Genomic DNA, 14,997 nt, shown 5'->3' with positions numbered 1-14,997 from the left:
TGATTGTGGAATTTCTACGGCCTTTTTTAATTTTGTTGGACCCCGTTAACCTATAGGAAAAATTGAAGTTCACTTTGCTTACCTGTCACAACCTGTCAGTGAGTGTCAAAACGATTAGTATGCAATACTGACTAAAGCAGTGAGGGAGTTTTTGACATTTCACTCGTTGACTCACTAATGTAAAAAAAGTGCCTTATGTAATGTCCGAAATTTGTGTTGAAAAGCTACAAATATTGTGTGAACCGTATAATATATGAATATATAAGAGGTATTATTTTTAAATTATTATTTCATTAAACTTCATTTAATAAATAATATTTTTGAGCTATGCTTAGTCGCGACAATTCTGGCTTATTCTTACACGATTTGCAAGTTTCGAAAAAAATTAAAAGTGAAAATAAGAAATTCGCTTTCTGCTAAAATGACAACCTTTAAAGAAATCTTCAAATCGTATCACCACTTTAGGTCTTTTTTTCTTTTAAAGCGAAAGCTTATGAAGTTTTAAAAAAAAATTCAAAATGTTTTATGAATCACATTAAAAAATATTTTAAAAATTGAAAGTAGATGTGTTTTGCTTTGCTAATCATGTCTGAGCCCTCTAGAGTCTGAGCCCTCTTAGACCCTTTGTCCCTTGTCTTAACTCCAAGAACCTTATTCAGTCACAGGGGTAAGTCAAAAAGAACAATATAATGGCGATATCACAATGGTTACACTGCCTTAACAGGGTCCTTAAAAATAAGACAAATGTACTCAAAAATAAATTTAGCGTATGCTTGTAATAGCACCAAGTAGCATGTATTTTTAAGAGAAACGTGTTTCTATTTTTAAACACATATATATTTTCTATAATAATAACGTAGTAAAAATCAAAAATGAAAGACATTTCAAAAAGCGAAAGAAGAAATTTTACAATAAGTTAATTAAATACTTTTTTATTTTTTTCTCAACAATATTAAAATAATAAAAACCTATTCCTTTTTAAACGATTTGTGGATAAAAATGAGGAGCTCGGTCTAAAATGCATGGTGCCCTGTAATCCTATATTAGACCCTGCAAGAGGTTATATTCAATCTTTCCCTTCCTATAAATTATAGTTAAATTTTAAGCATAAATCTCAAAGATGTAAAATCAGTAAATATAAAAACCAAAGAAACATTTCTTAGCAATGCACAGTGCCTCCCTCTCTCAAAAATAAATAAAATGAAAAAAACAGATTATCCTGAATAACTTTTGATCTAATGATCGGATTTTTACGTACTAGGACTCAATATTAATAGTTCGAGGGGGTGACCTCAAATATGGCAATTAGTTTGAGCAAATGATATTTTAAGTTGCGTTATTTTAAGGTATGTTGCGATATTTAAAGGTATATTTATTCAGAGAAAGTGCATTTTTGCGCCTGATTTCTTAACTTAAAATATCGTTTGCTTAATCGAATTAGCATATTTGAGGTCATCCCCTCAAACCATTAACATTGAGCTCTTGTACGTGAAAATCCGATCACTAGATCAAAAGTTATTCAGATGATTCAGCTCTCTCTCTACAAGGAAACTTACACTTTTATTAGTGGATCTTAATATCACTCGATATTTTCAGTTTCTTTTTCTTTTCTCATTACAATTAAACTTGAATGGGACTTGTTAATCAAGATTACTCTAGTTCCTCATTCGTTAACCGAACTGTCAATCACTCGCGTCTGGATAATAATAAACTCTGTTAGATTCTCTTTTTATATTCGCTATACTCATCTCAGAATTTCACTCATTAAAGTATCGATATATGTAAGAAATATAACTATTGAATATTTCATAGTTAGAAAAGGTATCTAACAAGTATAGTCAATGTGGGCAGCAAAAATTCTGATGATTTTCTTTTCTTTCTTCAAAACTTTTTTCTCTCACTTATTTTGTATTTTGCGTACTCATTTTATTCCAACTAAATTAAAAAAAAATCTTTTTAATTTAAATATTTCAATATTGATTATTAATCAACGTAAATCAAGTGTTTAGGAGAAAATTCTATTAGTCACAACTTAGATTCTGTCTATTAGTTGCGAAGCTGATGAATAGAATTTAATTATATTTTGTACTATCATATATTGATATGTTTGAAAAAAAAACTGAGCAAATATTGTACATTTAAATCTGACATAAAAAATAAATTTCTCGTTAGAGATAAAATTTGAGTTATTCCTTTAACATACGCGAAGATTTTTTGAACCGTCTAAAAGTTTCATAATCTGAAATTAAACAAGTAATTTTTTCATTTAGCTAAAGAGAATTGATTGTCCAAATTTTCGAAATGATTCTCTTCAACTGTAACTTAATAAAAAAAATTAAAAAATATATTTTTTTTACTAGGTTTCAGGCTGTTTTGGGATTTATTCATTATTTTTTCCAAAGTATTTGTGGATAATATTTCTCATAGATGGCGCTCTCCGCAGAGTTGTATTAAGTAGTTCAGAGTGAATTAAGTGTTTTTTAAACTTTATCGTAACTAACTGTAAACTATTCAGGACTATTCAGAAATTCATTCAGATGGGCGCAGATTTGGATATTTTATCATTGTTCATTGATTAGACAACTAAATTGCAGAGTTCGACAGTTTGTTCTCCAAATGTGTAATCTTGTTTTTCAAACAGCTACTTTTGGCCCTCTTTAAATGTAGTTTTCGCCCATAATTATTAAAAAAATTTCTTAAAAATGTGAAATTAAGATGATTTTGATAAATAGAGCGACCGATTCAAATATTCTCGAACAACCAGTCCATTAAAAAGAAGCGCTCTCAGCTGTATACTATGACACTACCATTTCACCCATTTGTTACTTCGCAATTCTTATGATATGCCTTCCCCCCCCCACCTCATAGTTTGTACACAAAGTTCTGGAGAACCCTGTATGTTTACAAAAAATAATAAACATTTACTAAAATTAATTTTTTGCCTGGAATTTTCTTTCGATAAACAAATTTTATATTTGTATGCAAAAATTTTTCAATTCGCTCAAAAAGTTCTCGAGATATGGTGAAATACGCAAAAAATAAAATTAACATTATGGGGTTCAAACTTTGAATTGCTCTCCTGATAAAAAAAATTATAAATCGATGCTTTCTGGTACATGTCTCACAATTCAACAATAATATCTGCACTGGCTTCAGTTAAATTTGTCATCAAACGGCAAAACGTTGTTACCATAAATGATAGTTATTTTGAAAGCATTATTTTATACTTAGCAGCGCCATTTGTTAAAAAACTTTTGAAGAAAATTTGAAACTTGATGAGAATATTAGTTGCCTCACCAGAACGTAACAAACAGTACGTTTATCCCTACTTCCTTTTCGCTCGTTTTTCCCTTATCTTTCATTGATCTTTCAAATTGTCGGTCAATTTCGAGACACCCTGTGTGTGGTGGAAATTATTCAAATCCTTATTAGAGCTACAAAACTATTAGTGATTAACTAATTAGTTTAAGCATTTTATCACGTTATCTTTCACAATAATATAAATACATATTTGACAATGATGAAACATATTGAAATGAAAAAATATTTGACACGATGCATTTCTTTTATTTTATTTAAATCAGAAAACTTTTTCATCGATCTATTTTTCTTTGACCTCAGTAGTCAAAACTCAACCTCAAGCAACTAAATATCTAGAATTTCACAATGCGCAAAATAAATAATAGACCATCCTGAATAACTTTTGATCGAATGATTGGATCTTTACGTATAAGGTCTCAATCTTAATAGTTCGAAGATGTGGCCTCAAATATGCTAATTAATTAATGCCGACGATATTTTAAGTTGCGAAATCAGACACAATAGCGTACTTTCCCTGAATAAACATACTTTTTTCAATGGATTTGGATTTTTGATCTACAAATTATAGGGGGTAGCCGCAATCTGGGAAATATGGTCCCCATAGTTTGGTCAGGAGACTGGTCTAAAGTTTCGACCTATTATTGTTAATTTTACTTTCTGCATATTTCACAATATCATTTTTAGCATATTACATCATTTTTAAGAATGCAGCTTTACATGGCAAAATATAAAATTTGTTCGTAATCGGTCGAATAGTTCATAAGAAATTGAATTTCGAAAAAGTTGTGTATTTAAAATTCGATTTCTCAGGAACTATTCTACCGATATGGCTCAAATTTTGTATTTTGCCATGCAAAATTGCATTTTTTAAAATGATGTAAAAAATTGTATACTTTATTATATTCAAAACTTTTACGACTATTATTAAATAAAATAATAATAAGTAAACAAAATAATGAAAAATAATAATTATTAAATAAAATAATTATTCTTAAATAAAATAATAAAAAATAAGAAATATTTTTCTTATAAGTTACTTTTCGCAGATAAGTGTGAGCAAAAATTTTCAAAATCGTTTTTTAAGTTCCTGAATTATGGCGAAATACGCAAAAAATAAAATTAGCTTTTAAATTAAATTGAAATAAAAATGATTAAAATTGAAATAAAATTGAACATTACAGGGTCCAAACTTTGGACCGCTCTCTCGTCCAAACTATTAGGACCATATTTCCCTGTTTGTGGCTATCCCCTATTTTATGGGAATCAAAAATTTGAATCTGACAAAAAACGGTATGTTTATTCAGAAAAAGTACGTTTTTGTGACTTATTTCATAACTTAAAGTATTGTCTACACTCATTATTTAACACATAAAAAGTACCATCCAAACTATTATAATTGAAAATCTGATCATGAAATAAATTTTTTAATTTTATTTTGAAAACAATTAATATAGAAATATAAAGTAATGTTTATAATTAAGTATAAATAAAAAATGGAAGAATATTTAATAGTACAAAATTACTGTGTTTGAATGGTATGATTCTCCCCATATCTCATTTCTTCCCACGTCATTGTTATTGTAATTTAAAATCAATGAACGTATTTTCCGTTTTTCCTTTATTATATAGAAATAGAAATTCGGTTAAACAAAAGTAAATGTTATCAAACGTAAAGGCGTTATTTTTAAGTTACAAAATAAGACATGAATTAATGTATGATGTATTAATGTCTCTAAATAAACATCTTTTTAATATGGATTTTTTTAATCCTCATAGTAAGTGAATGAGTCTCGGTGGCTCAGGGAAAAAGGCATTCGCCTCCCAATGAGGTTGACCAGTTTCGAATCCCAGCGGTGACTGGCTGAAACGATTACTGTTACTGGCTCGAGCCGACACATACTAACGCAAAATATCCTCAGTAGTCAGCAGATTATCGTTTAGCATACCCTTGCGGTCGGGCTAACCATGGGAGGTTTTCGTGGTTTTCCTCTCCATGTAACTCAAATGCTAGTTAGTTTTATCCAAAAGCCCTCTACGAGGACATTGTTTCTCCGAATACTTGATCTAGGAGTTCTTTTGTCTTCTGAGTTGGGTTCAAAGCTACGAGGCTACGGAATTGAACATTGATAGTCGTAAAATCACAATTGTGTTGACTGTTCAACACCAGTTATAAAATAAAAAATATGAAATAAAGTAATATATGGGGGGGAGGCAATATTCAATCAGGAAAATAAAGTTTAGTCAGACGAGCGGTTGGAAGTTTTAGTACCATAAAGTTAATTTTAATTTTCACATATTTCACCTTATCTCTGATAACTGAAAATTTGTGAATTCATTTATATGCTTTATTTATTCAAATATATTTTTCTGCCAAAAATATTTATTTATAATTGTCTATTATTTTTATTTATTTTATTTAAACTGATCGAAACACTTTCACAATGTAAGCTAAGCAAATATTCTAATTTAAACCAATTTCAAGTGACAAAATCTATAATTTAAACATAATCGATCGAATAGGTTCTGAATAATAAAACTTCAAAAATGTCGTATTTTGAAATTTTGAAATTAAAAAGTTTAAAAACAAGTAAAATTTGCATATCTTACATTTCAAAAATCGTTTTATCATAGTTAAATTAAATAATAAAAATAATAAATTGCTATAAAAATTATTATTACATGAAACTATCTTAGGATAAATGAATTTCTTAATTGTGTTTAAAAAAATAATTGATACGCTATTATAATTTCAGACATAAGACGAAATACGTAAAAAGTAAGACTTCTAACAGCTGACTTAACAATTAAAACCATATTTTCTGAATGATACTTTGCATACCATATTTCGAGGGTTAAAAATCCGAATCAATCAAAATAAAAATTTCTGTTTATACAAAGAAAGTACGTTTTTGTCTGATTTCGCAACTTAAAATATCGTCTACAATCATTATTTATTACATAAAAAGTACCATTCAAACAATTATGAATGAAAATCTTATCATGAAATCAAGATTTTTTTCTGATGTTCCGTTTTTTTATTTTGAAAACTGTTAATATAGCAGTAGAAAATAATGTTTACAGTTTTTAAGTATAAATAAAAGATGGAAGAAGTTTAAACAGTACAAAATTACTGAGTATGATTGGTATGATTCTCCCCATGATTTTGTTGTAGTAACTTAAAATCAATGAGCATATCTCCCGTTTTGCGTTTTTCATTTGTTTTATCGAAGGTGAAATTCGATTTAACAAAAGTAAATGTTATCAAAACATTTTCAATGTTTCAACATACATAATTTTTACTTTAACATACTTGCATCTTTTTTCATCTCCTGTTTCAGTAGAAAGATTTTTTTTCCTGATTTTTTTTAAACGATACTACCTTGCGCCTCTATACTAATATTTTCAAATAAAATTTAATTCAAAATTTAAATATTTTTTTAAATAAATACCTAGAGTAGTTGGAGATTGTGTCACAATTGGGAGTGGGTCACTAAAAGTATCTGCTCTTTATTTTTTCCGCATTATTTTTTGGTATATTTTTTAGAGCAGTATAATATTCAAGAAATTCTAAAGAATGGAATGTGGAACTGTGAATTTTTCTATAGGCATAACATGTAATTTAATTAAACGTATCACTCTTATGACGATATATATATATATTTCTTTTTTTGAAAAATAATTGAATTAACAACAAACTCAGAGAGCAAGACTCGAAACAACTAACCCAAAACTCAGACCAATTACATGAGATATTAGTTTCAGAGAACAAAAATAATATTAAAAAAGAAAGTTTAAAATGTGGTGCCTTATGAAAACTGATTGGTACAGAGCATAAAATACAGGGTGTTCTAAATTCGACTGACCTTTTTCAAAAATTTCTACGACATTTTAAGTTTTAAAGTTAAAATAAAATTCTTGCAGCTAATTAATGTGTGACAGGGCATAAATTTTTCAGCACATGGAACCTAGTTTTAGTTAAGAAGAATTCCGTCAGATTGTGCTTTAAGTCCTCTTTACCGCTTTCTCCGTTGTGTTTATTGTATGCAACTTTTGCCCACCGATTATTACATATGATTGTATTTGATGTTGGGCATTTTGAAAATATGGTAGAGACACTGAAAAGATCGCGATGAGAATTCTAATTGTTTTTCTTTGATTTAAAGGTTTCCTTGATTAAAAGTTACAGCGCCATCTATCGAAAATTGTTGAACTAAGATTTTATGCCTTTTCAGATAAATTTGCTACAAGAATTTTTTTTTTTTCATGTTGCATAATTTTTATAAATTTTGAAATCCCGATCTTCTAAATGGTTAGGGCATTCTGTATCTATAAATTGAATCAAAAACCAAGTAGTACTGCAAGAGTGAATAGTTAGTGGTCCCAAACAATTGGCAAAAAAAAATATTTCACAAAAAAATAATAAAAAAAATAAATAAATAATAACATGTATGAAATACAGAAAAGTAAATGTAGCATTCGCCATTTGTTATAAAATCAACCATCTATTACTTGTTTAAATTGTCACCATTAAAATGAAATATTTATAAGAAATTTAACCCCCTGCTGTGAATTTTTTGTGCTACAAAGTAATAATAACGCATCATTTCAATTAAAAACAAAACGAATAAAAAAATTAATCTTGAAATAGTTACATTTTATTGGCATTACGAAATTGATTATTTATCGTAAAAACGCATTTTTAAAGCAAATTAATCCAGTTAAACGGGTTATTAAAAACACTCGTATGAAACTGCAGAAGTCGTTATCTGAGCAAACGGTTATTTTTCTCAAAAATGATTTCTTAAACTTTCCAAAACCAATTTTAAAGCTCAAGGGTGTAACAAAAGTTTCCGACTAAAATATCTGAAAAAGAAGAATTCATGGGTGCCATTTAAACACCAGTTAGAGTTCTGGCTTTCTTTTTATATATAGCAACATATGGGTGCTTTTTTTTCTACAAGGATAAACCTTCCGCTTGAAGATTAGAGAAAGCCCAGGGCAAATCGAAACTACTGTGGATACGACCTCTTGGAAGTGGGCCAATGACGTTCTTGACCTAAAAGGGCGCCCGGGGCGAGTCAAAAGTGTGCGCCTTCATTCGGAAAAGTGATCCAATGTTTTATCAGGCGACCAGCGGCTATTAAGTGGTGGACCCACTTCATCTGATATTTGCCCACATTATGACAGTTCGCTTTCAATGCCTGTTTCTGTCGCTATCGTTAGTTGCAATACCTCTAGGCTTACAATAACAGCATCATATTTGTCAGGACTTCGCTTACACAAATTGCCGAAATTTCCGACCGTTAAATAAAATAGCTCTATTTGTTACATACTTAATTTGAGTATCTTTCTTTTTTTTGTTTTCATTTTATTAAAAGAATTTAGAACAATACGATGATTTTTTTTTCCTTTATGTATTCAAAAAATTTTTAGTTGCTTATTTCGCTTGTTTCCCCGGGAGTCAACGTTACAAAAGAACAATCAACCTCATAATTTTTTTTATAATCTACTTAAGCATTTTTTATGTTAAAACAAAACCTCTGCCAATTTGTCATACTTTTAGTCTCACAGTAACAACTTTTTTTCCAGAACTTCAGGACAAAAGCTGCCGAGAATTCCGACCTTTAAATAAAACAACTTCATTTATTGCGTAAATTAATTCTTTCATTTTTATATTTCAAGTATTTAGAACAATACGATTAATTTTTTTCACTTCGTAATTAAAAATATTTTTAATTTTTCAACATATAAATATTTTAATATATCGAGAGGCAGTGCCACAAAATAGCAATCAACTTACTTTATAATTTGTTAATGCAATTTTTAGGTTAAAACAAAAGCGTTCACAAAATAGCAGCTCTTATTTATTATTTCATATCAGTTTCATATTTGCCAATCACTGCTAATATGAAATATTAAATACGAGAAATTATTTATTAAAAAATAAAAAGAGTTATCGAGATTAATTTAACTGTTCCTATGTGCAAATCCAGTTCGAGCTAATTCTAAAACAACAACCAAAAAATAAAATTAATTCTTAACTTAAGTATTAATACTTTGAAATTTTATAACTAACAAACTCCTCCATTATTTAATTGGCATAACAAATATTATTCAATCAATGATATAAAACTCGATAAAAAATCATTTAATAAAAATGTGTTTCAAATAATATACTTTTATAGGTTGAATGCATAAAAAAATATCAATTGATAATAGAAAAAAAAGAGAAGACAACTTATTATTGCTAGGTTAATAATTCTCTTCTGAAAATCTATAATTTCTTTATGTAATTTAGCACTTCTCAAATTATTTATCAGTTCCATATTCAAAAAGGCAATTATAGGTTCCACAATAAAATCCGAAGTCCCATGCGAACATATTTTTATAACTAACTGAGACTTGATACCTTTAAAAACTAGAATAAAAGAAAACGATTTAATATTAGTTATAAACAATTTAATTGCCATTTAGAAGAATTTGTGTTTCTAGCATATTTTTGTCTGAATATAACGATTATATTGTTTTTTCACGCACCATTTTTTCCAAATCCAGATTTTAGCCTGGCGACTTAATGTTAATAGCGCACAATCTGCCGAATGGTCCCTTATTCTTTTATATTTAAGGTCTACAATTGCAAACCAATGGGAACTAGAGTTAGAGGTAGGCCTAAGATCAGATGACTTGACTGTGTGGAGGAGGATTTCAAAATCCTAAGAATTATTAACTGGAGAACAATCGCAAAGAAAAGAGCAGAATGGAGGAAAGTTCTAGGGAAGGCTGTGAACCACAAAGGGCTGTCATGCCAATAGTTGAAGAAGAATGGCACACAATAAAAAATTACAGACAAAGAAAGGCGCGCTCATTGACAGTGGGGCCGTCACACACTTGATAATCATTTAGGAGACATTTTTAGGGACAAAAGCCATATCCACCTTTCCGAAGTTTTGAGACTCTAGATGCATTAGGAGCAAGATATTTGCAAATTTATTATAAGTTTGGAAACTTTTCTCCTTTAAAAACGGTACTTGATGGACCACATTGGTTTTGATCTAGGAATCAAGGAACTTTTCTTAATAAGGAATCGTGTAGTTTTATTTAAAGGACGTTCAAATTTAATGCTCAATGTTAGTTTAAAAATTTAATTTTTAAGGAATAAAATTAAATTGTTTTGCCAAATAGAAATCAATAATTTAAAAACAAATGAATTTCTTTATTTAACTAAAACATCTCCTAACAAGTCAGGAACTTCATTATTTTTAACATTTAAAAGAAATACTGTACTTTATAACACGCTTTTAATACTACTGGAAGATACATTGCGTAAAAATATAATAAAGGTAAGGAAAAATATATTTAACGATAAATTTTCATGTGAGGCCTACACCATAAAAACTAGACAGAATGTTTAAATATTTATTTTTTAAAGATTTTTCTTGTTTCTTGTATTATCATCTAACACAGAACTCCAGTTAAAATTTAAACGCACTAGCGAGTTAAAAAGTGGTCAAAATATTCAATAACGATAAATTGTAGAAACGATAACAGAGACAAATTCTACTTGTGGTGACCAGGAAAAGGTTGAAACTTATATTGTTCTCAGACACAAAGCTGCAGTTGAAATTAGAGCACTTAAGTGATCGAAAATTTGGATAAAAGAAAAATCCGATTTGGTGACATAAATTTTCTTGTAGTTATAATGATATCATTGAAACCTTCATTGCCCCCAGACATACTGCTTCAAAAAGAGATTTAAATGCTCTGGTTAGTTAGAAAGTGGCCAATTTCAGAATTGATTAGTTTAAAAAGGATTTTTTAAATTATTTTACATACGTCATGCAAATATCAGTAGCACGAGAGCTGTTAAGTAAGTCACAGCATACAACTGACATAATCTTAAATATTCCCAAAAAATTTCAAAGCGATATCAAAAATAGTTTCTTAGAAAAGGTACATAGAAAAAGGTCAGTCTTAACATTATTGACATATGCCCTCCTACCGATTCCCCTTAAGAGTGCAAAATGATATCTGATTTAGATAGGTGCTTCCTCTGGTCATATGTTTCCCTGTGCATTTGACCTGGTTGAATGAAGCCTAGCTTACTCTTAAAGATTATTAATTTCCCTCTAAAATGAAGCTACTTAACATAAATTATATTTAATTTTTTGAAAACAGTTTTCTCTTATTTATATTGAAATTTATAGAAATTTTATTCGCGAAGCTGCTGAGGAAAAAAAACAGAGAAAACTTTCGGACTAGTATTTGTGATAACAGATAAAAATAAATAAATAAATAAGAGATAAAATTATGATAAGCTTATATTGTTTGTATGCGTAATGGTTCCTTAGTGAAATGATCGTAAGATACAGTTCCCAGTTGATCACCGAATTCAAGTATCACTTCACTGACTGCGCTCGAAGAACGGGTGGGTGACAACTTCGATCAGACTGCAAAGGGACCAAGGCTGTGTGCAGGGGCGGACCCAGAAATTCTTCCTGGGGGGGGGGGCCGNTTCCAGGGGGGGGGGGGTCGATTCCCCCACACAACTAATTTTTTTGATACAAAAAATTTTTTTAAAATATTTTTTTGAAAAAGAAAAACTGGGGTTCTTAATGCTAGTTTTCCCATTTATTTTCTTCATAATGAACAATGCATACATAATTCAAGTATCCAACATCTTTAAATAATAAATGTAATGCGTTTTTTAGAAACTTTGGCAAATCTGTCAATGAATGACGCTTGGAGCTCTCCGCGTGCTTCAATATTATTAATGCTTACAATGAAACTACGACGAATTTCGTTTTAATCTTTTGGATTATGATTCTTGAAACAGTGAAGAACATAATTAGATGGAAAAAAAATCGATTTTTCCAACCTACCTAGGTGTATGTGCCCCTTAAATAATTTTTAAAATATTTTATTTCTTTTGTAAACTATTAAAAAAATTATTTTTATATATTTTTTTCAATTTGGGGGGGGGAGGGGTCAAGACCCCTATGACCCCCCCCGCGTGATCCGCCACTGGCTGCGTGGTAACGGTCCTCTTTAAATTATTGTACCGTAAAGTGTTCAACAATGCGTGTGGTTGTCAGGCTACCAAAGTGAAGAAACCATCCTCTCTGCTGAGGATCAAAATTGTAATGGTATGTCTCCGAATCATCTTCAGGGATGTTTTCCAGGCCCTCACTAACAGCCCATTGTATAGCCTAAGTGCGATGTAAATAAAGTAGTACTACTACTATTATATGACAAATGGGAAATTTTTTTAAGTAATAGTTATTTGCCCAGTAAAAGCTATTAAATTGATTAAGGTCGGGATAGCCTGGTTGGTAGGGCACTGGACCGATGTTCAAGAGTTCGTGGGTTCGATCTCTGCTGGCCGAAGACTCCTGTGTAAGTAAATGGTAACTAAATGCATGTTAAATCTGTCGAGTACTGATCCAAGAGTTTCCTTCTCTTCTGAATTGGTTCAAAATTACTAGGCTACGGAGTTGAACATTCGTAGTCGTAAACCCAAAAGAATTGGGTCGCCTGTTCAAAGACGGATATTATACATAATATTAAATTGATCAATAAACCCTTAAAAGACGTATGTGAACTTCTGATGAGAGAAAATAAATGTATTCGATTTTAAGCTCGTTTTTTCTACAGAAATCATTTGTTTGAAAACAGGTTGGCATAAATATGTGCAAAAATATCGTAAGTAAGGAAAAAACTCAGAAAATTCATAAAAACTGATCATCATACTTCAAAATAGTAAGCAAAATAGATAATGAAAACAGTTTAGAAACTGAACTATCAGAGAAGGCGATCTCCCAGCCTATCAAGTACTAGCATTTTTGATGACGTCAGTCACAGATACCAAATCAAATCTAATTACCTATCACGCTCGTGTGAACATATGAGTGAATAAACGTGCACGCATAAGATTGACCCTTAGCCAACCAACTGATAGCTCAGCAGCGCTATCTAGTATAAGAAAAATGTAACTCAACTTTCAAGCAGTTTTTCGTCTTTCTTTGAGAGTATGTTTGTTGTACATGTAGTAATATGGCGGCGAATGATGATGAACCAATGCATTTATATGAAGTATTTCAAAATTGCTTCAATAAGATAGCAAATAAACAACCAGGTAAGGGCCCGATTGCATCCTTTAAGCTTTATCACATTATATAAATATTAGTTTCATTCATTAGGTCATTGTTTTTAAATGTTTTATACCTATGGTGCCTCCATCTTCATTGTTGTTATATGATAATCTTTTTCCTTACTATTTTATTTAATATAGGCTTTTGTTTATGTTGTTGAAAATGAAAGGAATACTTCAAATGAACATTTGATTTTATCAATTTAGACTCTTGCTTTGTACATCGATTTACTTTTTTTTACGTAAAAATCTATCTAAGTTTTTAAACATTAACATTATTTAAATATACTACACATGTAAGGTCAAATGTTAGTAAATGATATGAATAACTTCAGAATAAACTATGGGATATATTATCAATAGTGTTTATATGTATACTGTAATTTTATTTACTGTTACAAATTTGTGTTTGTTTATATCTGTTTTGTGGAATGAATGAAAACTAAAAAATTAACCTTTCTTCATAAGTACATTCTTCATTCATAAGTTTTATTTTTGCTCTTCTGATTTTCATAATTTTATTCATGAATTTTCTTGAATTGTAGGGAAAATCCTTGTATATTATTTACATTAGAGCAAGTTTTTGAAAATATGAAAGAATATTTTCAAATTAATCTAGTGTACAATTGTGTGTGTAATTTTTATATGTAGTGCTTCCAGAATTTCATTTTACATATCAAATAATCTAGAGTTCCATTGTTCTAATCATAATTTAATTATGATTCAGTTGGCTGAAATTAGTTTATTTGTAACACATTATAAATGGCTTGTTTCTGCTAACTATGGAAGTGCTTTACATTGTGGGACCTTTGTTTACAATTAATTTGTAAAGCATCATTTACACATTTGGTTTTGCATGATGTGTTGGAACACAAATATTTTATTTTGAACATTCTCTGATGTTTTTTAAGTAAATAGATAGAAACATTTGTAAGAAAATTATTTTCCAATAATTCTATTTTTTCTTGTATAATGTAAAAACTCAGTTTTCAAAGTAATGTAAAATATTGTCATTTTATATGCTCATACCCTTTTAATAGAACTTATCAAGAGTTTTTTAAGCATGTGCTGAAGTAGGAAAGATTTGAGAGTTAACATTAATTAAACAATCCTTTTTAAAACATTTTAAAAGGATTTATTTTTCAGGTTTATGTATTCATCCTGGAGAAAGTGAAATTTTAAAACCATTCTCTCTTCTAAATGTTATTAGGATCTATGATAGGCTGATTTTAACAAAGAATTATTGTTTTTTTTAGAAATCTTCTCATGAATACCTACTGCATTAAAGTCTAAATATTATAATACATATTGTCCTTTAAATCCTAAATTGCAATGTTAAATTGTCCTTTAAATAATAACTTCATTGTGTGCCCTTTGCATAATCTATATATAAATAACAACTTCTATCACTACAGAAGTTTTTTTAATTTTTATTTTAAGGCCAAAACTCGTTAATTGGGTTGGAATAAGATATATTTATTAATATTTTAATTTTAAATACAAGAAATGTACATGTTTATTATATTTTT

General features: G+C 29.4%; 1 protein-coding gene across 7 annotated transcripts in view; it reads left to right on the top strand.

The window, feature by feature from the left end:
* Window positions 1–13,293: 13,293 nt before the first annotated feature.
* LOC107452116 (transcription factor daughterless) overlaps window positions 13,294–14,997 on the top strand; it is a 55,283-nt gene continuing 53,579 nt past the window's right edge. For all 7 annotated transcript variants that reach the window (XM_016068427.3, XM_071187746.1, XM_071187745.1 and 4 more), the window contains exon 1: window positions 13,294–13,453. In XM_016068427.3, the coding sequence (XP_015923913.1) occupies window positions 13,372–13,453 (82 nt within the window). In that variant the 5' untranslated portion in view covers window positions 13,294–13,371. The remainder of the gene's footprint in view (window positions 13,454–14,997) is intronic.

The sequence above is a fragment of the Parasteatoda tepidariorum genome, chromosome X1 (genome assembly GCF_043381705.1).
Source record: "Parasteatoda tepidariorum isolate YZ-2023 chromosome X1, CAS_Ptep_4.0, whole genome shotgun sequence".
NCBI lineage: Eukaryota > Metazoa > Arthropoda > Arachnida > Araneae > Theridiidae > Parasteatoda > Parasteatoda tepidariorum.
This window is presented reverse-complemented; position numbering and strand designations above follow the sequence as displayed.